This window comes from Canis lupus, chromosome X (genome assembly GCF_011100685.1).
Source record: "Canis lupus familiaris isolate Mischka breed German Shepherd chromosome X, alternate assembly UU_Cfam_GSD_1.0, whole genome shotgun sequence".
Taxonomy (NCBI): Eukaryota; Metazoa; Chordata; class Mammalia; order Carnivora; family Canidae; genus Canis; species Canis lupus.
The window spans coordinates 56,031,715-56,053,922 of NC_049260.1; the positions used below are offsets into that span (position 1 = coordinate 56,031,715).

Consider the following 22,208-nt stretch of genomic DNA (forward strand, 5'->3'; position numbering starts at 1 on the left):
CCCTGCTTCCCCGGCAGTTTCCCATTTTGCATTGAAAATGTACTTAAGTAATTAAAAATCCTTTTTTTGAACGGGCAACTTTAAAGGAAAGAAGCCGGGTTTCTTGGTCAAAAGGCTGATTTTAGATTGGGGTAGGAAATGTACACAGTCTGGAGTGCCCTGTCATACCAGAAAGCAAGGAAGCTTTGATACATTACTTTGATTATGTCGAAAGGACTGAAGAGGCAACTGAAAGAGGCTTACCTGGCTAAAGAGCTAAAGATGGGACTTGAACATTAGAAGGAATAGTAGTAACTGAGATATGTTGAAACTTGTCAAATGTGTTTAAATCCATGAGTTTATAAATATATTAAGAAGAAAGTAAAAAAAAAAAAAAGAAAAGCATTGGTCAACTTTGGAAGATAAGGAGCAATTCATTTTGAAAACTGGTTAAAGTGGGAAGAATAAAGCATTTGTCTTCCTTCTCTTGTATGAACTGGACCTCAGGGTAACCCAGTAGTTGATAGGGGGGAGTTTCTATTTATAGCAATGTTCCAGCTAGTGAATGAAAAAGGAATACTAGAATCAGAGTATCACCATTAATAGATTTGGGCATTTATCAGTGGCAGAAGAGACACAGCCAGACACTATGTACTTTGTGATAGAAGTAAGTTAAGAGGAAGTATTTCTTTATGCTGCTTTAATATATTCACAATTACTCATAACCTTTGCCTTTTCAATATTTCAGTTAAAGTTTGCATTTATTACACTGTAGGAGTATCTACCTCTTGCTCAGTGGTTCTCTACCTTGATTGCACATGAGGAGCTCATAAAAGATAGGAATGTCCTGGTCCCATCTTCAGAGGGTCTAATTTAACTGGTACGTGAGAGAGCCCAGGCACCCTTTAGGAGGTGAATTCTTAATGTTATGGCAAGGGTTGAGAGTCACTGCTCTGTGTATATCTGGCCATGTTTTAAGACTACTTCAGATTTATTTGGATGAAATCATTTAATGGTTAGTATCTCCTTAATGTGTCTTACTGCATGTGCAGCTCTAATTACATATCTTACTAGGGTCTTACTGAATACGTAGTTCCTTTTTTAAAGATTTTATTTATTTATTCATGAGAGACACAGAGAAAGACAGAGACACAGGCAGAGGAAGAAGCAGGCTCCATGCAGGGAGCCTGACGTGGGACCTGATCCCGGGACTCCAGGATCATGCCCTGGGCGGAAGGGAGGCTCTCAACCACTGAGCCACCCAGGCGTCCCTGAATACTTAGTTCTTATTAATGCGATATGTTTCTTTTTTCAGTTTGAGCCTGCTGCATCTTCCTACCATTATTTTTTAAAAGAGGCTTTTTTTTTAAGATTCTATTTTTATTTAATTTTTTGAAGGGAGGGACAGAGAGAGAGGAAAAGAATCTTAAGTAGGCTTCGAGCCCAGTGCAGAGCCCAACGTGGGACTTGAACTCACAACCCTGAGATCATGACTTGAGCCAGAATCAAAAGTTGGACACTTAATGACTAAGTCATCCAGATGTCCCTGTAATGTTTTATTTTTAAGTAATCTCTACATCTGACATGAGGCTCAAACCTACAGTACTGAGATCAAGTGTCGCATGTTCCACAGACTGAGCCAGCCAGCCACTCCTGGAAGAATTAGGCTTATTAATCTTGAATAAAATAGGGCCAACCATTAGAAGTATTTAGCTCAGTAAAATTGGAACAGACCTAGTTTAAATTTTTTTCCCCTCAGGACATGTTTTGCTCTCACATTATACAAGTTATTTTGATAACATTGAGATTTGTGAATAATGAGTGGGTACTGAAATAACTGATTTTTTAAAAAAGTTTATTTATTTTAGTGATCTCTATGCCCAATCAGTGTGGGGCCCAAACCCACAACCCCGAGATTAAGTGTTGCACGCTCTTCCAATGGAGCCAGCCAACCCCCTGTTTTTTTTTTAATGAAAGAAATAATATTTAATTATGCTAGAACATGAAATGGAGACCTAAAATTATCTCAGAAGAAAAAAATTGTAATTAAAAAGTTAACCTGAAATCCTAACTTAGTCCTAAGTAGCTGTCTTGTAATTTTTAGGCTGTTACCCTTGACCCCAATTTTCTGGATGCTTATATCAACTTAGGAAATGTCTTGAAAGAGGCACGGATATTTGACAGGTGAGAGAATGCTCTATTTGATACATTTCTTGAGTGTGTATTATATTGACACTTGAAACTTTGGACTAAAATTATGACAGTGATCCACTGAAATACATTTTCCATTTCTAGTTATGTTGCTTTTCCCTCATCATGTCTGCTGTGTTATTAACCTTTTATTTAGAGCATTGTTGCCTGACTTTTCATTGTTGGCTTTCCTCAAAGCCATTATCCTTCTCACCGGGAATTTTTTTTTAATATTTTATTTATTTATTCATGAGAGAGAGGGAGAGACACAGACAGAGGGAGAAGCAGGCTCCATGCAGGGAGCCCAATGTGGGACTCGATCCCAGGACTCCAGGATCACGCCCTGGGCCTAAGGCAGGTGCGAAACCGCTGAGCTACCCAGGGATCCCCTCACTGGGAATTTAATTGAAATTTCTTTTATTGTAAAGCTGTTGAAATGGTTACCTTTTAGACTAAATTATTCCTTTGATCTGATTCAGAAAGCTAAGTAAATCCTCACTTTTGACTTTTTTTTTTTTGTTAGAGGAGAGCTGATTTCTTATGTGGAAATAGGAAATTTTTCAGTTTAGAAATACATATTTTATTAAGGTGAAATTTTGATACGAGGTTAAGTATAGTATAGCTTGGATTAATTACAATTAATTGATATACTTTGGTATAGTATAGCATGAATTAATTGTACCAGAGCATCCATTAAAAGTTAGTTGCATTGTGTGTGTGTGTGTGTTTTTTTTATTTACAGAGCTGTGGCAGCTTACCTTCGTGCCCTAAGCTTGAGTCCAAATCATGCGGTGGTGCACGGCAACCTGGCTTGTGTATACTATGAGCAAGGCCTGATAGATCTGGCAATAGACACCTACAGGCGAGCTATTGAACTGCAACCACATTTTCCTGATGCTTACTGCAACCTAGCCAATGCTCTCAAAGAGAAGGGCAGTGTAAGGACATTTATTCAGTCTACTTTTTTGTTACCTGGTAGGATTAAAAAGCCGTTGTTGTACCTATTGTGATTAAGTATTGAAGTGGCAAATTGTTTTACTTTTGAGTTTTGGTTGAGAGGAGAATGGCAAAAATACCTATTTTCTAGAATATTACCAGCCATCAGGCTTAACTAAGCAGTTGTTAGAATAACATCCGTGGTGGCTCTGTGATTCCTCCATTATAGGTTTTGAATAATTTGTTTTGTTTTCTAGGTTGCTGAAGCAGAAGATTGTTACAATACAGCTCTCCGGCTGTGTCCCACCCATGCAGACTCTCTGAATAACCTAGCCAATATCAAACGAGAACAGGGAAATATTGAAGAGGCTGTTCGCTTATATCGGAAAGCTTTGGAAGTATGTTCAGGGTGGTGTGGCTGAATATCTTGTCTATGTGATAAGAGAGGAAAGGCAGTTAAAGATTGACATGTCATCCACCTCTTTTTGTAAAAATAGTGGTTGAATAATTCATTGACCCAGTAATTGAGTATCTAAGGTATGAGTGAAGGCCTATGTGATAGTCAAGAAAGTCTCTATATTGCATTCGTTATTTTATAGGTAGATCTGCACAGAAAAATTAACCGTAAGTTACAGTTCAAGAGAGGTTGTTAATAAATATATCATTTTAGTGCCTGATGGCTGTAACGGTGACTGGTGGGTATGGTTGGAGTTTAAGAGCAAGAGATTTCAGGAGAGAGATACTAGAGTAATCAGCATAAACTAGGATGAGGAGAGAGCTACCTCATCATGTTTTTCAGCAAGGAGAGGTACAAAATGAAGAGGGAGAATTTGAGGTACGCAGCTTTGAAGAATGAGTAGACTGGGAGAAGGTAGATAAGTGTAGGGATATAAAGGTACTTACTTACTGTGGTAAGTTGTTATTGCTGGTATAGAAGTTTTTTTTAAACCTCAGATACCATCTTGACTCTGTAGGTCTTCCCAGAGTTTGCTGCTGCCCATTCCAATTTAGCAAGCGTATTGCAGCAGCAGGGAAAACTTCAGGAAGCTCTGATGCATTATAAGGAGGCTATTCGGTAAGACCCTCACTGGTTTTTTTTTTTTTAATGTTTTATAATGTTTGGCATTTGACACATTTGGCTTGTGTTAAATGACTTTTAAGAACAACAGACTAATATCACAGGGAGTTAACAACTTTTGTCCTAAAGAAGATCTTTGTTTTCTCTTTTAGAATTAGTCCTACCTTTGCTGATGCCTACTCTAACATGGGAAACACTCTAAAGGAGATGCAGGATGTTCAGGGAGCCTTGCAGTGTTATACTCGTGCCATTCAGATTAACCCTGCATTTGCAGATGCCCACAGCAATTTGGCTTCCATTCATAAGGTACTATTGTTTATTATAATACGTGTATCTAAACACCTAATGTTTAATTTTAAGAAGACTTTCAACCATCCCACTTTGTGTATTTCCAGGATTCAGGGAATATTCCAGAAGCAATAGCTTCTTACCGCACTGCTCTGAAACTGAAGCCTGATTTTCCTGATGCTTATTGTAACTTGGCTCATTGCCTACAGGTAAAGAATAATAGGCCAGTAATTGGCTTTCAGTGTTGCGATCACTTTCTTTTTTTTTCTTTTTTAAAGATTGTATTTATTTATTCATGAGAGACAGAGAGAGAGAGAGAGAGAGAGAGAGAGAGAGGCAGAGACACAGGGAGAGGGAGAAACAGGCTCCATGCAGGGAGCCCAACGTGGGACTCGATCCCGAGACTCCAGGATCACACCCTGGGCTGATAGCGGTGCCAAACCACTGAACCACCTGGGCTGCCCTACAATCACTTTCTAATTGTTCTGTGTGCCGCATTGATCCAAACCTGGCTGGAGATTTTTTTTTTAATATTTTATTCATCTATTTATGAGAGACCGTGAGAGAGGCAGAGACACAAGACAGAGGGAGAAGCAGGCTCCATGCAGGGAGCCCGATGTGGGACTCGATCCCAGTACTCCGGGATCATGCCCCGGGCCAAAGGCAGGCACTAAGCCACTGAGCCACAAAGGGATCCCCAAGAGATGGTGTTTTTTAAAGGGTTATCTGATGTTACATTAGGCCAAAGACCTATAAAATGTTAAATCTTGGAAAAGGGTTTTCTGGATAATAACTTCTTTTTGTCTCCTCTAGATTGTTTGTGATTGGACAGACTATGATGAGCGAATGAAGAAGTTGGTCAGTATTGTGGCTGACCAGTTAGAGAAGAATAGGTTGCCATCTGTGCATCCTCATCATAGTATGTTATATCCTCTTTCTCATGGCTTCAGGAAGGCTATTGCTGAGAGGCATGGGAACCTCTGCTTGGATAAGGTGCGATTGTTTTAAACTTTCTGTTGCAGAGTAAAATACAGATGCGGAAAATGACGCAAATCATACGTATGTAGGTTAATGAGTTATCCACTCATTAGGTGTACACTACCCATGTTAAGAAATGAGACTTTGTCAGCCACCCCAGAAGCCTTTTCCATTGTCTGTCTCGATCGTAACCCCTTCTGTCCCCTAAGAGAATCATAACAATAGATAGATGGTGTTTTCCTATAGTTTGAAAACCATAACGTTTAATAAGGTGTTTGGTATTTTGTACTCTGCTTTGAAAATTAGAGCACTACTTGTGGAAAGGTGGAAATTTGCACAGCAGAATAGATTGGCGTGCTAGATGTAATTCTGTTTAAAAAAAAAACGCTTCTCTACAGAATTTTCTAAAATGCAGGGTTTATCATACTCTGCACTGCCTCCTGTCTCCAAGTTTTATTTTTTTATTTTTATTTTTTTAAGATATTACTTATTCATGAGAGATACAGAGAGAGGCAGAGACACAGACAGAGGGAGAATCAGACTCCCTGCGGGGAGCCTAATGTGGGGACCCTATCCCAGGACTCCAGGACTGCGCCCTGGGCTAAAGGCAGGCGTTCAACTGCTGAGCCACCCAGGTGTCCCTGTTTCCAAGATTGATTGATTGATTTAAAGATTTTATTTCTTAATTCATGAGAGATACAGAGGGCAGAGAGGCAGAGACAGGCAGAGGGAGAGGGAGAGGCAGACTCCATTCAGGGAGCCCGATGTGGGACTCGATCCCGGGACTCCGGGATCATGCCCTGGACTGAAGGCAGGCGCTAAACCACGGAGCCACCCAGGGATCCCCTGTTTCCAAGTTTTAGATTTTGTAGGTCTCAGGAACAGGTCAGAGTATGGAGCGTATTATATAAACTGCTAAGTTTGCATTGAATTGGCTGTATGACTTAAAAGAAGTATTCTGGGCAAACCATTCCCAACAAGTGTGAAGTAGAAGTTTGTTTTGTTTTTAATTTTCCTAGATGAATATTTATGTACAGATTCAACTGTACTAACAAACATTGCTTTCTGTTGATAGATTAACGTCCTTCATAAACCACCATACGAACATCCAAAAGACTTGAAGCTTAGTGATGGTCGACTGCGTGTAGGATATGTGAGTTCTGACTTTGGGAATCATCCTACTTCTCACCTTATGCAGTCTATTCCAGGCATGCACAATCCTGATAAATTTGAGGTAAGGCTAGTGTTTCCCTAGAGACACCATGTTCTGTTTAGAAAAAACAACAAATAAACCATTTCTGGTTTTAGCATCACCATTGGGTGTTCATCCCAGTGTCTTTGAAAGATTTGAACCAAAGTTTTTACTTAGTTTAAAATTTAGTTTTCTGTTTGAAATACAGTTGACATATGGTATTACATTAGTTTAAGATGTACAACTTAGTGATTTCACAATTGTATTCACTACAAAATGCTCACCACAGCAGTGTGGTTACTGATTATTACCATACAAACTTATAAACATTATTGACTGTATTCCCTGTGCTGCACTTTTCATCCCTGTGACTTGTTAAGTTCCAACTGTTCGTTGGAAGTTTGTACATCTTAATCCCCTTTACCTGTTTAACTCATTCTCCTCACCCCCTTCCCTTCTGGCAACCACCAGTTTTGTTCTCTGTACTTATGAGTCTGTTTCTATGTGTTTTTTACTTGTTTTGTTTTATAGATTCTGTATATAAGTGAGAGCATATGGTGTTTGTCTTTGTCTTATTTCACTTAGCATAATATTCTCTAGGCCCATCCATGTTATGAATGGCAAGATTTCATTCTTTTTTATGGTTCCATGGCTACACATATATACGCACACACCCTCGGCAAATTCTTTATCCATTCATCTGTTGATGGACACTTAAGAGGTTGCTTGCATATCTTGTTGAGCCAAGGTTTTTAAACATATCGTGTGCTGCCTTTCAGGTATTCTGTTATGCCCTGAGCCCAGATGATGGCACAAACTTCAGAGTGAAAGTTATGGCAGAAGCCAATCATTTCATTGATCTTTCTCAGGTAGGTGAAACTCCTATACTTCAGACTTTTAATTTTGAGCAAATAGCGAATGAAACTATTGGTGTGTAGCTTGTATTTTTCATAATAGGTATTTATATCAGCCACTACATATGGACAATTACTTTGATCTTATTTCCTTCATCATTTATAATGAGCATGGATTGTGTTGAGGTTGCAAATGAAATAGAAATGGGGTCTCTTTGTGCTTGGATGTAAAACTCTTCTAGGAAATGGTGGCTTGGAAGAGGATTAGGTAGGTTACTTAAAATAGAAACTGTGGTTCATCATGGTTAAATCTATTTTTGTGGGCCTTTGCCTTTGGTTATCTTTATTTCTATACTTGTTCTGTTGCTATTTCTAGGAGCATAAATTTTATGATAAATTAAGATTGAAAGCTGTGGAGGAATTAATTTGGTGAGTGTAGAGGTTTTTTATGGACTCTGGGCCACTTTGGTGACTAATAGAGATATGCAGTGTATGGTATATCTAGTAATTGATACATGAATCATTGAAGTTCTAGCAAAAGGGTTGTGACATTCTTGTCATTTAATGAATGGTGTGTACCAACATCTTTGGCAATGTAACTGTTGCTTTGAGACTATACTCAACCAATGCAGGATTTGGACTCTTCATGACAAGAACCATACTGCCTTCCACCTTTGAGATAATTAAGGGACTCTACTTAGTGACCGGAGTCTAAACTCTTCAGCATGGCCTTCACAGTCTTTTTTTCCCCCCTCCAAAGATTTTATTTATTTTGGAGAGGGAAAGTGAGAGCTCGAGCTGGGGAAGGGCCAGTGGGAGAGGATCTCAAGTGGACTCCATGCTGAGCAAGAAGCACAACACAGGGCTCCATCTCACTACCCTGAGATCATGTCTGAGCTGAAATCAAGGGCTGATGCTTAACCGACTGGGCCACCCAGGCGCCCCAGCCTTCACAGTCTTAAGTCTGAGCACAACCATGTTTGCCAATACTTTTCACCTCCCATTTGCCCTCATATATACTCTGTACCAAATAGAAGTGATCTACTCAATATTTTAAAAATCTGTGCACTTTACCCGGGTTCTTTATTTGTACTGTCTTTTTTTTAAGATTTTATTTATTCATGAGAGACACACAGAGAGGCAGAGATATAGGCAGAGGAAGAAGCAGGCTCCATGCAGGGACCCTGATGTGGGACTTGATCCCAGGACTCCAGGATCATGCCCTGAGCCTAAGGCAGATGTTCAGCTGCTGAGCCACCCAGGCATTCCATATTCGTACTGTTCTCTATTGAGATTCTGTTCTGTCCAACTGCCTCAAGTGCTTATCCATCTTTGAAGGCCCATTTCAAAATCCAGCTCCTCTATGAAGCCTTGTTATTCATGCATTCAATCTAGAAGTAAATTCTCTTTCCTGTGTATTCTATTTCTGTAATGTTTTAGGCCCATTTTAATGGCACTTAAACATATTTTTTTATTTTTTTTATTTTTTATTTTTTTATTTTTAAAGATTTAATTTTTTTACTCATGACAGAGAGAGAGAGAGAGAGAGGCAGAGACACAGGCAGAGGGAGAAGTAGGCTCCGTGCAGGGGGCCCAACGCGGGACTCGATCCCGGGTCTCCAGGATCACACCCCAGGCTGAAGGCGGTGCTAAACCACTGGGCCACCGGGGCTGCCCAACATATTTTTTTAATGAAAAATTTTTTATTAACGTTTTAAAAATTTATTTTTTAGGATTTTATATATTTATGAGAGACCCATTCATGAGTGAGGTGGAGACCTAGGGAGAGGGTTCTGCATGGGGAGCCTGATGTGGGACTCGATCCCAGGATCTGGGGATCACGTCCTGAGCTGAAGGCAGATGCTCAACCACTGAATCACTCAGGCATCCCAACATTTAAAAAATAAATTTATTGATTGATTGATTGATTGATTTTTATTTATTCATGAGAGAGAAGCAGAGGGAAAAGGAGGCTCCGTGCAAGGAGCCCGATGTGGGATTCGATCCCGGGACTCCAGGATCATGCCCTGGGCCAAAGACAGGCGCTAAACCGCTGAGCCACCCAGGGATCCCCACATTTTTTAAATTTAAATTCAATTTGCCAACATATAGCGTAACACTAAGTGCTCATCACATCATATGCCCTCCTTAATGCCTATCACCCAGTTATTCTACCCCCCCACTGACCTCCCATTCTGCAACCCTGTGTTTCACAGAGTCAGGAGTCTCTCATGACTTAACCATATTTTTATACTGCATAAATGTAATTTGTCTTCTTACTATGTTTTGTACCTGTGACTCTGAATTCTATTTAATGCCATTAAAACTTATTGAATTAGTTTGAGATTATACATAGTGAGTTCTGTTTTTTATTGCATAGATTCCATGCAATGGAAAAGCAGCTGATCGCATCCATCAGGATGGTATACACATCCTTGTCAATATGAATGGTTATACCAAGGGTGCTCGAAATGAACTCTTTGCTCTCAGGCCTGCTCCTATTCAGGTAAAGGAACTAATAGTAATTGCTTACAATGTTTATTAAGCTATAAAGATGGTGATTTTTTTCCACCCTCCAGTTGCTTGGCATTTAAAACAATAGGGCAGATATGCTTGACTTAATAAAAGTATAGTTCTTGAAATGCACAGGGACAATGAATTTTATTATTTTTTATTTTTAAAGATTTTTATTTATGCATGAGCGATACATAGAGAGGGGCAGAGACATAGGCAGAGGGAGAAGCAGGCTCCCTGCGGGGAGCCTGATGCGGGACTAGATCCCAGGACCCTGGGATTGTGACCAAAGGCAGATGCTCAACCACTGAGCCACCCAGGTGTCCCAAGACAAAGAAATTTTAATGTAGAACACAGTGCCCACAGGTACATTTGTATAGAGATATGCAATTCATAGTTGAATACGAACAGTTCGGTTTTTTAAATTGGGAAAACGTTTAACACTGAGAAGGTTAGGCTGAAATACTACTTGATTCCTCCTAGCTAAAGAAGTCAACCCTCCTTATTTGTTTGTTTATTATTTTGAACTCTTTTGGTGAGGCTTTTTAGCTTTTGGCCTGATTTTTTTTTTTTTAATCTTTTAGGCAATGTGGCTGGGATACCCTGGGACCAGTGGTGCGCTTTTCATGGATTATATCATCACTGATCAGGAAACTTCACCAGCTGAAGTTGCTGAGCAGTATTCTGAGAAACTGGCTTATATGCCCCATACTTTCTTTATTGGTGATCATGCGAATATGTTCCCTCACTTGAAGGTAGAAAAACAGTGCTATGTGGACATTGCAAAGAACTGTAGTCGTTTATTTCCTTGCTGTTGTCCCTATGCATCCTAAAAGAGTCTCAAACTTTTTTTTGATTAGAAAAAAGCTGTCATCGATTTTAAGTCCAATGGCCACATTTATGATAATCGGATTGTTCTGAATGGCATTGACCTCAAAGCATTTCTTGATAGTCTGCCGGATGTGAAAATTGTCAAGGTCAGAACCTGGTCAATATCGTCATTGAAATAAAGTTATCTGCATTTGGGATCTTTTCCCTAATGATACATCTTGTCATTTTTTTCTTAAAGATGAAATGTCCTGACGGAGGAGACAATGGAGACAGCAGTAATACAGCTCTTAATATGCCCGTTATTCCTATGAATACTATTGCAGAAGCGGTTATCGAGATGATTAACAGGGGGCAAATTCAGATAACAATTAATGGATTCAGTATTAGCAATGGACTAGCAACTACCCAGGTGAGAAGAGAATAATAGAGCATAATACCACCAAGTATTCATTTATCTTATTTTTTTAAGATTTTATTTATTCATTCATGAGAGAGAGAGAGAGAGGGGGGCACAGACACAGGCAGAAGCAGGCTCCGTGCAAGGAGCCCAATGTGGGACCCAATCCTGGATATCCACGATCACACTCTGGGCTGAAGGTGGCGTTAAACCTCTGAGCTCCTGGGGCTGCCCTCATTTATCTTCTTTAAATCTAATAACTCTAGGAGATGTAAGCACCATTATCCCTGTCTTATATTGAGGAAATGAGTGGTGGAAATTGACATCTTACAAGCCTTTTATTTTTAAAGGCTTTTTATTAGTGTTTTATTTTTTATTTTACTTTATTTTTTATAAGTAATTTATTGTATTGGAAATTCCTTGGAAGTGCTCTTTTTTTTTAAAAAAAAAATTATTTATTTATTTATTCAGAGTGAGAGAGAGAGGCAGAGACACAGGCAGAGGGAGAAGCAGGCTCCATGCAGGGATCCTGACGTGGGACCCAATCTCGGGTCTCCAGGATCACACCCCGGGCTGCAGGTGGCGCTAAACCGCTGCGCCACAAGAGCTGCCCTAGCCTTTTATTTTAAAAGGCTCTTGGATTCAGTCATTAGATCACTTAATGAGGGTCTACTGTGTTAATAATATGTTACTTCCTGCCTGTAGCTTTCCTCTTATCAGCGGTGAATTATCTGTAGACCTCGTACAGTTTCTTGCTTCTGTAACTCAATTCTTTCCCTTAGTTAAATCTTACTCCCTTTGAAGACTTTCAGTTCATACAGCTCCTCCAGGATCTATTCCTGTCTCTATTAGTAATCTTGCCTTCCCTGTTCCATTGGCACCTGTCTTCTCTGCTTTTGTAATATTTGAAATGCATTTTTACATCCAGCACAGCATGTTATAATTCCCTATGTTTGTGTATTCTTCCCTGAATTGAATTACTTTAGGGCCCATACCTTAGCCACAGTAATGTTGTATGTGTTCAATAAACATGTTGCATATTGGAATAAGTGAATATGTATCTCTGTCAAGAGATTATAAGGCAAGGATCTCTCTCTTAGGAGTTAACAGTTTTAGTGGTATAACAGTTTATACCATGGATGCTTAAAATGAACTCTTTTTCTCTCAGGCAAGTTCCTGTTAAGATAAAGGAATTAATAATCATTTACAAGGTTTATTGGGCTAAAAAGACAGTGCCATATTTTTTCTTAATCTCTGATTAACTGTCATTTGAAACAATAGGCGTGTTTGACCTAAGGAAAAAAAAGTATATAGTTCTTGAAATACACAGGGACAGAGAACTTTGGGTGTAGAACATGATGCCCAAATGTATGAAACCTACCTGGAATAGTTAGATAACAATATAAGGCAGTACCTCGATGTATGGGAATTGCAAGGTAAGACTATAATTGTGTACATAGATACTTAAAAATAGTGGTGATCAATGTGAGGAGACACAGTGAAGATGGTTTGGAGGAATAATTTAACTTTCAAGGATGGATGTGATTTAGAAAAGGACATTCATTAAAAAAGTGAGCAAAAGCTTGCTGTTAGATTAATAAGATTTTGAAAAGAACTTTTTGGCTTGAGTGATAAGTTTCAAGGTAAAGTCTTCCGCTTGCCCCCATTAAGATAATACCGTAACGTTTTTCCTTTCTTGAACTTAATATGTCATGAATATTTTCTCACAGTTCAAATGACATGACTTTTAGTGGTTATACTATTTGGCATTTTAAGGATTCTTTTTTTAAGACTTATTTATTAGAGAAAGCATATGTGCGCATGTGCTCGTGTACATATATGCACAAGCAGGGTTGGAGGGTAGAGGGAGAGAGAGAATCCTAAGCACAGAGCTTGATGCCAGGTTTGATCCCACAACTCTGAGATCATGACCTGAGCTGAAGCCAGGAGCCAGACACCTAAACGACTGAGCCACCCAGGCACCCCAAGGATTCTTTATTAATTAAAAAATACCACATACTGCTGACTTTAAATATAAACATCCTATTGTTTTTTGTGTTCCAGATCAACAATAAAGCTGCCACTGGAGAGGAGGTTCCTCGTACCATTATTGTTACCACACGTTCTCAGTATGGGTTACCAGAAGATGCCATTGTGTACTGTAATTTTAATCAGTTATACAAAATTGACCCTTCTACTTTGCAGATGTGGGCAAATGTGAGTATGTGTAGATTGATTATTCATGTCTAGAGACTAGTAAAGATTACATAGACCCATCTTGCTGAGGCTGCCCTTCACCCCCCTTCAGGAGCTGTTGTGCTCGTTTCTATAAGAATAGTAGATTTGCAGCCATTTTTTATTTCTCCTTCCAGTGTCTAAGTATTACATTATGAACCTTTTTAATTTATGTATTCAAAACCAGGGATCAGCAAATTTTTTCTTAAAGGGCCAGATGGTAAATATTTTTGGTTTTGCAGTCCATACTCTCACATTTGCTTAACTCTGCCATTGGAACAGGAAAATACCATAGACATAATGTAAATGTAGGAGGATAGATGTGTTCCAGTAAAGTTTTATTTACTAAAACAGGCAACATGCCTGATTTGTCTTATAGGTTATAGTTTGCCAACCCGTGGCCTAAGTTTGATAGCAGAAGCTGTCATGTATATCCACCCATGTGTGACACTCTCGCAGTATGGTAGAGTTGTAACCAGGAAGGAATTGATTTATGTTGTTACCTCTCAGTTCATCAGACCAGTTTGCATAAATAGGACCTCTGAAAGTTCTAAACTTTACTATCCATAACTGGCTCTTACTCCATAAGGTTAAATAGAGATAATTCTTGTTTGTTTTTATTTTTGATAATGGGGTGGTTTTTTGTTTGTTTGTTTGGTTTTTTTTTAAATTTTTATTTATTTATGATAGTCACAGAGAGAGAGAGAGGCAGAGACACAGGCAGAGGGAGAAGCAGGCTCCATGCACCGGGAGCCCGATGTGGGATTCGATCCTGGGTCTCCAGGATCGCGCCCTGGGCCAAAGGCAGGCGCCAAACCGCTGCGCCACCCAGGGATCCCATGTTTGTTTGTTTTTTTAAAGAAGTATGAGTGGGATAGGAACCAGGTGAGTACAGGCTTACTGTTCCTTAATCTTTACTTCCCAGCATTCAAAATAATCCCAAAACCAAAAGCTTTTTCAGAAGTTTGTAAGAAATTTCTTTGGCAGCAAAACTACCAGAACTGATGTTAGGCTGTCTTTTGGTCTTTTGTATATTCCATTCAGTATGAATATTCCTACATCTCTTGCAGAGGTACTAATGTGTTTGTTTGTAGGGAGTTGCTGCTGAGGGTGTTATATATTTGCACTGTACTACTTTTTAAAAATCTAAAGTATCTCGGATTCTGAAATTGCTGTTCTCATGCCTTTCAGGGAAGGGATGGTAGACTTGTCTGGTAACATTGAAGAGACATAGATCTGAATCAGGGGTTGGCAAACTATGGCCTATGGATCAAATCTGGCATTGCCTGTTTTTGTCAATAAAATTTTATTGACACACAGTCATGCCTACTTGTTCACATATTGTCTGTGGCTGTTTTCCAGTGACGGGCAGAATTGAGCAGTTATGACAGACTCCATGTGGCCGCAAAGCCAAAAATATTTGTTCTCTGGTCCTTTCTGTACAGAAAGTCTGCTGATACCTCATCTTGAGTAGGCACACATAAAGTCAGGCAAGTGTGAACTAACCTTATTTGTTGTGTCATGCTGGGGGACTTAAAATTTGAAATGGAAAATTTCTATCTCATCAACAAAAACCCCGGTCAGTAACAATTCCCACAGGACACAGCTGCATCAGATTTTGCCAATTAGTAACTTGTTTTGTGTCTCACATCAGTCTTCTCTTTCTTTGAACTCTGGGGATAGCTAAGCAGAAAAGAAACCTATAATTCAGTTGATCTAACTCCATCTATAAGGGAAAGACAAAAGTTCACAGTAGGATCTACCCTGGTGACAAGAATAGACTGGTAGAATTATTAGAGCTCTATGGGAATCCTTCTTGAGAAGGGCAGAGCTGCTATTAAAAATTATTCTCATTTTCCCCGTTTTAGATTCTGAAGCGTGTTCCCAATAGTGTGCTGTGGCTGTTGCGTTTTCCAGCAGTAGGAGAACCTAATATTCAACAGTATGCGCAAAACATGGGCCTTCCCCAGAACCGTATCATTTTTTCACCTGTTGCTCCTAAAGAGGAACATGTCAGGAGAGGCCAGCTGGCTGATGTCTGCCTGGACACTCCACTCTGTAATGGACACACCACGGGGATGGATGTCCTCTGGGCAGGAACACCCATGGTGACTATGCCAGGTGAGTTGCTAATAAATCATTGGAATCTTCGTGTTCTTTTTCAAACCTCCTTTTGGGGGAAACATTTTTAGGTGAAATTATGTGCTAGAAGCAGCACTAGGGCAAGATGATAAAAAATGAGCTTTGTTCAAGTCTAAGCACTCTGCTCCATTCTCATCAGCATTGTGTGGGTGCTTAGCATAAATACCATTAATAACTGCTATTTGCATTCTCAGACATGCAGTTTATTCTCTTTTTTTATTACAGGAGAAACTCTTGCTTCTCGAGTTGCAGCTTCCCAGCTCACTTGTTTAGGTTGTCTTGAGCTTATTGCTAAAAATAGACAAGACTATGAAGACATAGCTGTGAAACTGGGAACTGACCTAGAATAGTAAGTAAACTTCTTCACAAACAAATTTTATGGTAAAGGAGACTAGATAAGGAAAATTTAGAATATAGATGTTACAAAATGAAATAGTAAAATATGGATAATATAAAATAGGTGAATTAGTTGTATGATCTCTAGATGAGAAAACTAGTTTCTAAACTTTCATAAATGCAGTGAGCAATAGATTTGACTATGGAAAGAGTAATTGGCTGAATAAAAGTGAGTCAGGAAAATGAAAAGGCAAGCAAGAGAGACAGAAAAGCTTTTTTTTTTTTTTAAGATTTTATTCATTTATTTGACAGAGCACACAAGTAGGCAGAGCAGCACGGAGAGGGGAAAAGCAGGTCCCTGGGGAGTCCTTTGTGGGGCTCCATTTGAGGACCCAGGGATCATGACCTGAGCTGAAGGCAGATGCTTAACCGACTGAGCCACTCAGGCGCCCCCAAATTTTTGTTCCTATGTCAAATAATAGCCTGGCTATATAAAGACTGAACATTCACATCATCAACTCCTTAAAAGGAAGCTAAATACAGAAATGTGCAGACAACTCACTGAAGTAGAACTACAAATGGTTAAGAAAAAGTTTCAACCTCTGTAAGTGGAAATGTAAATCTAAAATAACGTTTGTACTATAGCCATTATTTGCCTAGAAAATAAAATATTTTTAGTATTATACCAATGATGAGGGAGCATTGAGGTGCTGGCCTTTTCATACAGGGAGTAAGTTGGTACAACCCTTCCTCAAAGTTTTAAGAGCCTTAAAACACACACACACACACACACACACACACACACACACACACACACCAGCCAGACCTTTGACTCTATTAGTGCTACATTTTCACTGTAGCATAAGGAAAAAACCAGCATAACTTCAGTGCCTCAAGTAGGTGGGAATTAGAGGGGTGGTGCTTAGATAAGCAGTGCTTTAGCCATACAATGAAGTAGTGTCTCTCTTTTAAACGAGGCTTTTCTTTGAATGTTAGTAATTTTTTTCTTTGTGTTTTTCTGAGAAGTAGCATATTCTAGAGAAGCTTAAAGAAGCACCCTCTTTGAGTCAGACTGCCTGGGTTTAAATCCACATTCTCCCCATTTATGAGCTTTGTGACTTTGGGCAAGTTAGTCTCTATGTGCCTTGCCTTTTCCATCTGCAAAATGGGGATGAATGATAGTACGTACCTTGCAGAGATATGAGGATTAAAAAAAAAAAAGGGTGTTCCATGTAAACACTTCTAAAAGTTCTTGTTAAGCATTCAAAAGATGTTAAGCATTTATTATTTTCAAAATTTTCTCCATTGAACATCTACACATCTAAGAAAAGTGAGTAAATATTTTGAGCCCAGCAATTTTTTTAAAAGATTTTATTTATTTATTCATAGACACAGAGAGAGGCAGAGACACAGGCAAAGGGAGAAGCAGGCTCCATGCAGGGAGCCCGATGTGGGACTCAATCCCGGGTCTCCAGGATCGCACCCCATGCTGCAGGCGGCGCCAAACCGCTGCGCCACCGGGGCTGCCCGAGCCCAGCCATTTAAAAAAATTGATTCGTGTCCATCATTCCAGAGATAACTACGTAAATATTTTAGTGTATTTTTAAAAATTTGGGGGCTTAGTTGATTTCATATGACATTTTCCTCCAACATTTTGTTGTAGAAATAAACACTTCTATACCTACTGCCTAGATTTTACCACTAACACTTTACTATACTTGATCACATATCTATCCATTTATTCCTTTATCCATCTAGTAATCCCTCTTACTTGATAAATTTTGAAGTAAATAGCAGACATCCGTACTCTTAAATACATCAGAATGGGCATTGTTAACTAGTTTTTTTTTTTTTTAAGATTTTTATTTATTCATGAGAGAGACAGAGAGAGGCAGAGACGCAGGCAGAGGGAGAATCAGACTCACTGTGGGGAGCCCGATGCGGGACTCAATCCTAGGATGCCGAGATCATGACAAAGGCAGATGCTAAACCACTGAGCCACCCAGGCATCCCTATTAACTGGTTTAATATTTATTTTTTGAGGCAGAATTTACATACAGTGGAATACACAAATCTTAAATTTGAGTTTTGAGACCTACCTTTATAACCCAAACCTATAGCAGTATGTAGAACATTATCATCAGTCCAGAAAAGTTCCTTCGTGTTCCTTTTCAGCTGGTCCTCCACACCAACCCTCAGAGACTACCATTTATTGGCCTGAATGTTTTCCCTATAACTTAGTTTTTGCCTTTCTAGAAACTTCTACAAATGACACCATACAGTATGCACTCTAAAGGTTTTTTCACTTAGTAATGTGAGATTTATCCATGATGTTGACTTTTTATTTTTTTTAAAGATTTTATTTATGTGTTCATGAGAGACACACAGAGAGAGGCAGACACAGAGGGAGAAGCACGCTCCTCACAGGGAGCCCAATGCGGGACTCCATCCCTGGACCCAGGATCATGCCCTGAACCAAAGGCAGACACTCAACCGCTGAGCCACCACAGGCGGTCCCCATGATGTTGGCTTATATCAGTACTTCATTCTTCTTTATTGCCAAGTAGTATTTCATTATATGGATGTACCACACAGTTCAATCATTCTCCTGTTGACATAGAGAAAACTTAGAAAAATAAAATAGAGCACAGAAGTATTTTTATTTGGAAGATAGAGGAGAATCTCCCCAGCCCCCCGTTCCCAGAAGAATTAATTGCTACTTTTCCCTAGTTTTGAACAGAACCATGGCTTTGGTGATACTAGGAGCGCTTTTTGTTAATATCTAAATAATTCATGTATAAGTGGAAAATTATGGCAGTAGACATAGTACATTTCTTATCCCCTGGAGTATTTTTCCTACTTAGTTAAAATATTCATAAACTGAATACTTCATCTTATGTTTGTCCCTTAGCTATTGTAAATGATGCTTAATGAATGTCTGATGGCCAGGTTTATCTGCATCTCTGATGATTTCCTTTTGAAAAGATGTAAAAGTGTTACTGATCGGTCAGAGGGTTGTGAACATTTAAAGTTTCTTAACACACACCTTGCTAAATCACTTAAGAAAAGGGTAGGCAGTATACATTCTAACCAGTAGTACTCAGACACATGTCCAATTCTTTGTTTTAAAGGTAGAAGCAAGGGGATCCCTGGGTGGTGCAGCGGTTTGGCACCTGCCTTTGGCCCGGGGCGCGATCCTGGAGACCCGGGATCGAATCCCACGTCAGGCTCCTGGTGCATGGAGCCTGCTTCTCCCTCTGCCTATGTCTCTGCCTCTCTCTCTCTCTCTCTCTCTGTGACTATAATAAATAAATAAAAAAATAAATAAATAAAGGTAGAAGTAAGGTGAAATGGAGAGAGCATGGCGTCTCATGGATGTACTTCTTTAGGAAAGAACAGAATGGTTTCAGAGGACATGGAGGTGAACTTGATTATAAGTGTTAGTTAGCATTACCTTAGCTGTGATCCTTTCCTTTTTCAACATTGAGGTCAGGATGGCCAGGCAGAAGTGAAAAGTGTGTGAAGTCCAGTCATATAGTTTACCATAAAGGTGACTAGGAATTTGTTGAGGGCTGGTACTGAGTGCTCCGATTTTTAAACTTGGTTCTTTTTTGTTTTATTACCTAGCCTGAAGAAAATTCGTGGCAAAGTCTGGAAGCAGAGAATATCCAGCCCTCTGTTCAACACCAAACAATACACAATGGAACTAGAGCGGCTCTATCTACAGATGTGGGAGCACTATGCAGCTGGCAACAAACCTGATCACATGATTAAGCCTGTTGAAGTCACTGAGTCGGCCTAAATAAAGACTGTATGCACAGGAGATTACCCCAATACCTGAGCCTCAACCTTCTGGGGAAAGGGAACTAACTAGATATAACATACTTTTTACTTATCTGTACGGTATCATGTTGCAGATGGGTGACAAATGATAATAGAATAGCACAGCCAGACTTGCTTCCTGCATGATAGGGAGAGACACAAGAGATGGGAAACTGCCGTTCCACAAGGAATCTCCACAGAATTTTGCAGCAACCAGGTGGTGCATAGGCCTGGAAGGTCTGATCTCCCTTGGTCTTCCATGGGATGGTTAGTTTGGAGGGGAGATAGAGATTGTCCAGCCGTTTTGTGATTCCATGGATTGATTGAGTCTTCTGAATTAATTTTTTTTCTTTATATTTTGGGTATTGGAGCTTTTAAAAACGTTTGGTTTCAGGTATTTTTATTCATGTGAAGTGTATATGATTCTCTTGAGATAAGGTTTTAAGCTAAAATGTTGCTCCTTGTTTTAGTTTCTGAACTCTACAGATTAATGGGGACTTTGCTGGTGTAGTCTTTTTATAGGTTTTATAAACCACTTGAGCCTATATCAGTCGTTTTAGTGTCTGACCTAATGTTTGGAGCTATCAGTGCATTGTTGGTTTAGATGATGACTCAAAAATTTTTTCTGGTCCGTTTCCCATTTCCTTCCCTTCCCTTCCCCAACTTTAAAGTTTCTCCTGTAACTCAGCTAACAGAGCGAAGTCTGATTTTAAACCTCCCAGAGTGTTTCTCTTAAACACATCATCTGGTGCCAAATGAAAATTCTTAGGAGTGATTATTAATTATGCAGGGCATAGTTGTGGTACTGTCGATGATGATGATGATAATGATGATAATAATATAGATTTTTTTGGGCCTAGTTTTGACCTATTTCACCAGTGTTTTACCTTTGCCCCTCTATGCTGCTTCCAAAAGTGATTAGTGTATGATACGATTTTTACCTTCCTTTCTCAAGTTTTTTTTTTTTTTTAAGTGAGTCTTGTTCTTCCTATTTCTTTCAGCAGAAATGAAATCCCAGGTAAGTATAAGTATTCACATATTTGATCAGTAAGTCACAGTTCTCTTCAATACATTAAATAACTTTCATCAAAAAAACAAAATAGAGGTAAAAAGCTCTGAAGGACCAGCTGTGTAAATGAGTAATTATTTTTCAGACCTTCTCGGGTATTATATAATAACTGTCTTCTGGACTTGGTCTTGAAGAGTCTGTATGGATCAGCCTCAGTAGTAGCAAACAGCACTGCTACTTGGAGTACAAATTAGACTTTAGCCCTCCTGGAGCTTGAGTTCTTGGTATTAAAAACCATAGGAATAAAATTATTGAATCACAACAAAGGATCGAAGGCTTGAGGCTTAAACAAGCCAACATATGAATATATGTTTCGTGTTGCTGTACTGTACTTACGCTATCCAGTAACAGATAATTTTTTTGTCTGCTAGTAGTGTTCTAGATTATGTCTTTCCAAAGTGCTGAGGCAGTGCATCTATTTTGTAGTTGCAGCTGATGCCTGAATGTATCCTAGCTGACAAATTATTAAGAACTTGAATTTCTGAAAGATTCTTACTGTTAACCAAAATCTGAGCAAGGAGACTCAAATGTAATTCTTGCCAGAATTACATGTTAATGAACTGTGTACCTTTTAACAATATATAAATCAAGAAACATCAGTTTAGGGATTTAATTTATTTTTTACCCGAAGGAACTATCAGTTCAAGGTTGCCAGCATGGTTGCAGATAAACTGATGTTTGAAATTCACCAAACTACTTAATGTGGAATAGGATAATATACTTCCAGTGCCCTCAAGGCTGTGACCTTACAGCCATTTTACATAGCACATCATTCCTCCTATAGGGATGAACTTTTTCCTGGCACGAAAAGTAGCCGCTCTGGTTGAAGCTTTGCTTATTGTAATAGGCTTTTGTTTCCAGGTAACATGTCTGTGGAAGACTTAATTCTGAATAGAGATATAGATATTACTGGAAACTAATTGTTTTTTCTATTATACTCTGCTTTATCAAAAAAGTAAAACATTTAAATTGTGCTACAGAAATCCAGATGTTGTCTTGCGATCTTTAAACAATAAATGAATGATTTGCCCTTAATATGGCTGATGGGTTTTTTTTTTTTTTTTTTTGGTGGCTGATGTATTTTGTGTTCTGTTAAATTGAGCATTAGAACAATAGGGTCATCCAGTAACCAAACTTCTATTTGAACAGCTCCAAACAGCTGGAAGACCACCTTTCCCTAGTGTAGCTATGGTCTTAAGGATTATTTTGTTTTCTCAGCCAGGTGTGGTAGAGGGGTGGGGCTGGCATTAAGATGATGACAAAGCCTGTGACTCCCAGCACACCCATCCATGATTGTTTTTATTGGGCCTACAACTGCACTGGCTTCAAACTGCTATAGTCTTATTTTTCATGTGGACTGTTCATGC

At 39.1% G+C, this 22,208-nt stretch overlaps 1 protein-coding gene across 2 annotated transcripts in view; it reads left to right on the forward strand.

Annotated features, from left to right (window-relative positions):
- OGT (O-linked N-acetylglucosamine (GlcNAc) transferase) overlaps positions 1 to 21,876 on the forward strand; it is a 36,417-nt gene extending 14,541 nt beyond the window's left edge. The window contains exons 6-22 of one of the 2 annotated variants that reach the window (XM_038587695.1): positions 2,084 to 2,163; positions 2,912 to 3,107; positions 3,363 to 3,503; positions 4,080 to 4,180; positions 4,336 to 4,489; positions 4,579 to 4,680; positions 5,285 to 5,464; positions 6,525 to 6,683; positions 7,421 to 7,510; positions 9,876 to 10,001; positions 10,594 to 10,764; positions 10,870 to 10,986; positions 11,079 to 11,249; positions 13,302 to 13,454; positions 15,341 to 15,593; positions 15,840 to 15,963; positions 19,578 to 19,752. In XM_038587695.1, the coding sequence (XP_038443623.1) occupies positions 2,084 to 2,163; positions 2,912 to 3,107; positions 3,363 to 3,503; positions 4,080 to 4,180; positions 4,336 to 4,489; positions 4,579 to 4,680; positions 5,285 to 5,464; positions 6,525 to 6,683; positions 7,421 to 7,510; positions 9,876 to 10,001; positions 10,594 to 10,764; positions 10,870 to 10,986; positions 11,079 to 11,249; positions 13,302 to 13,454; positions 15,341 to 15,593; positions 15,840 to 15,963; positions 19,578 to 19,752 (2,493 nt within the window). Of the gene's footprint in view, positions 1 to 2,083; positions 2,164 to 2,911; positions 3,108 to 3,362; positions 3,504 to 4,079; positions 4,181 to 4,335; positions 4,490 to 4,578; positions 4,681 to 5,284; positions 5,465 to 6,524; positions 6,684 to 7,420; positions 7,511 to 9,875; positions 10,002 to 10,593; positions 10,765 to 10,869; positions 10,987 to 11,078; positions 11,250 to 13,301; positions 13,455 to 15,340; positions 15,594 to 15,839; positions 15,964 to 19,577 lie in introns of both variants that reach the window. The other variant, XM_038587694.1, reaches the window with a different exon arrangement.
- The last annotated feature ends 332 nt before the right edge of the window (positions 21,877 to 22,208 follow it).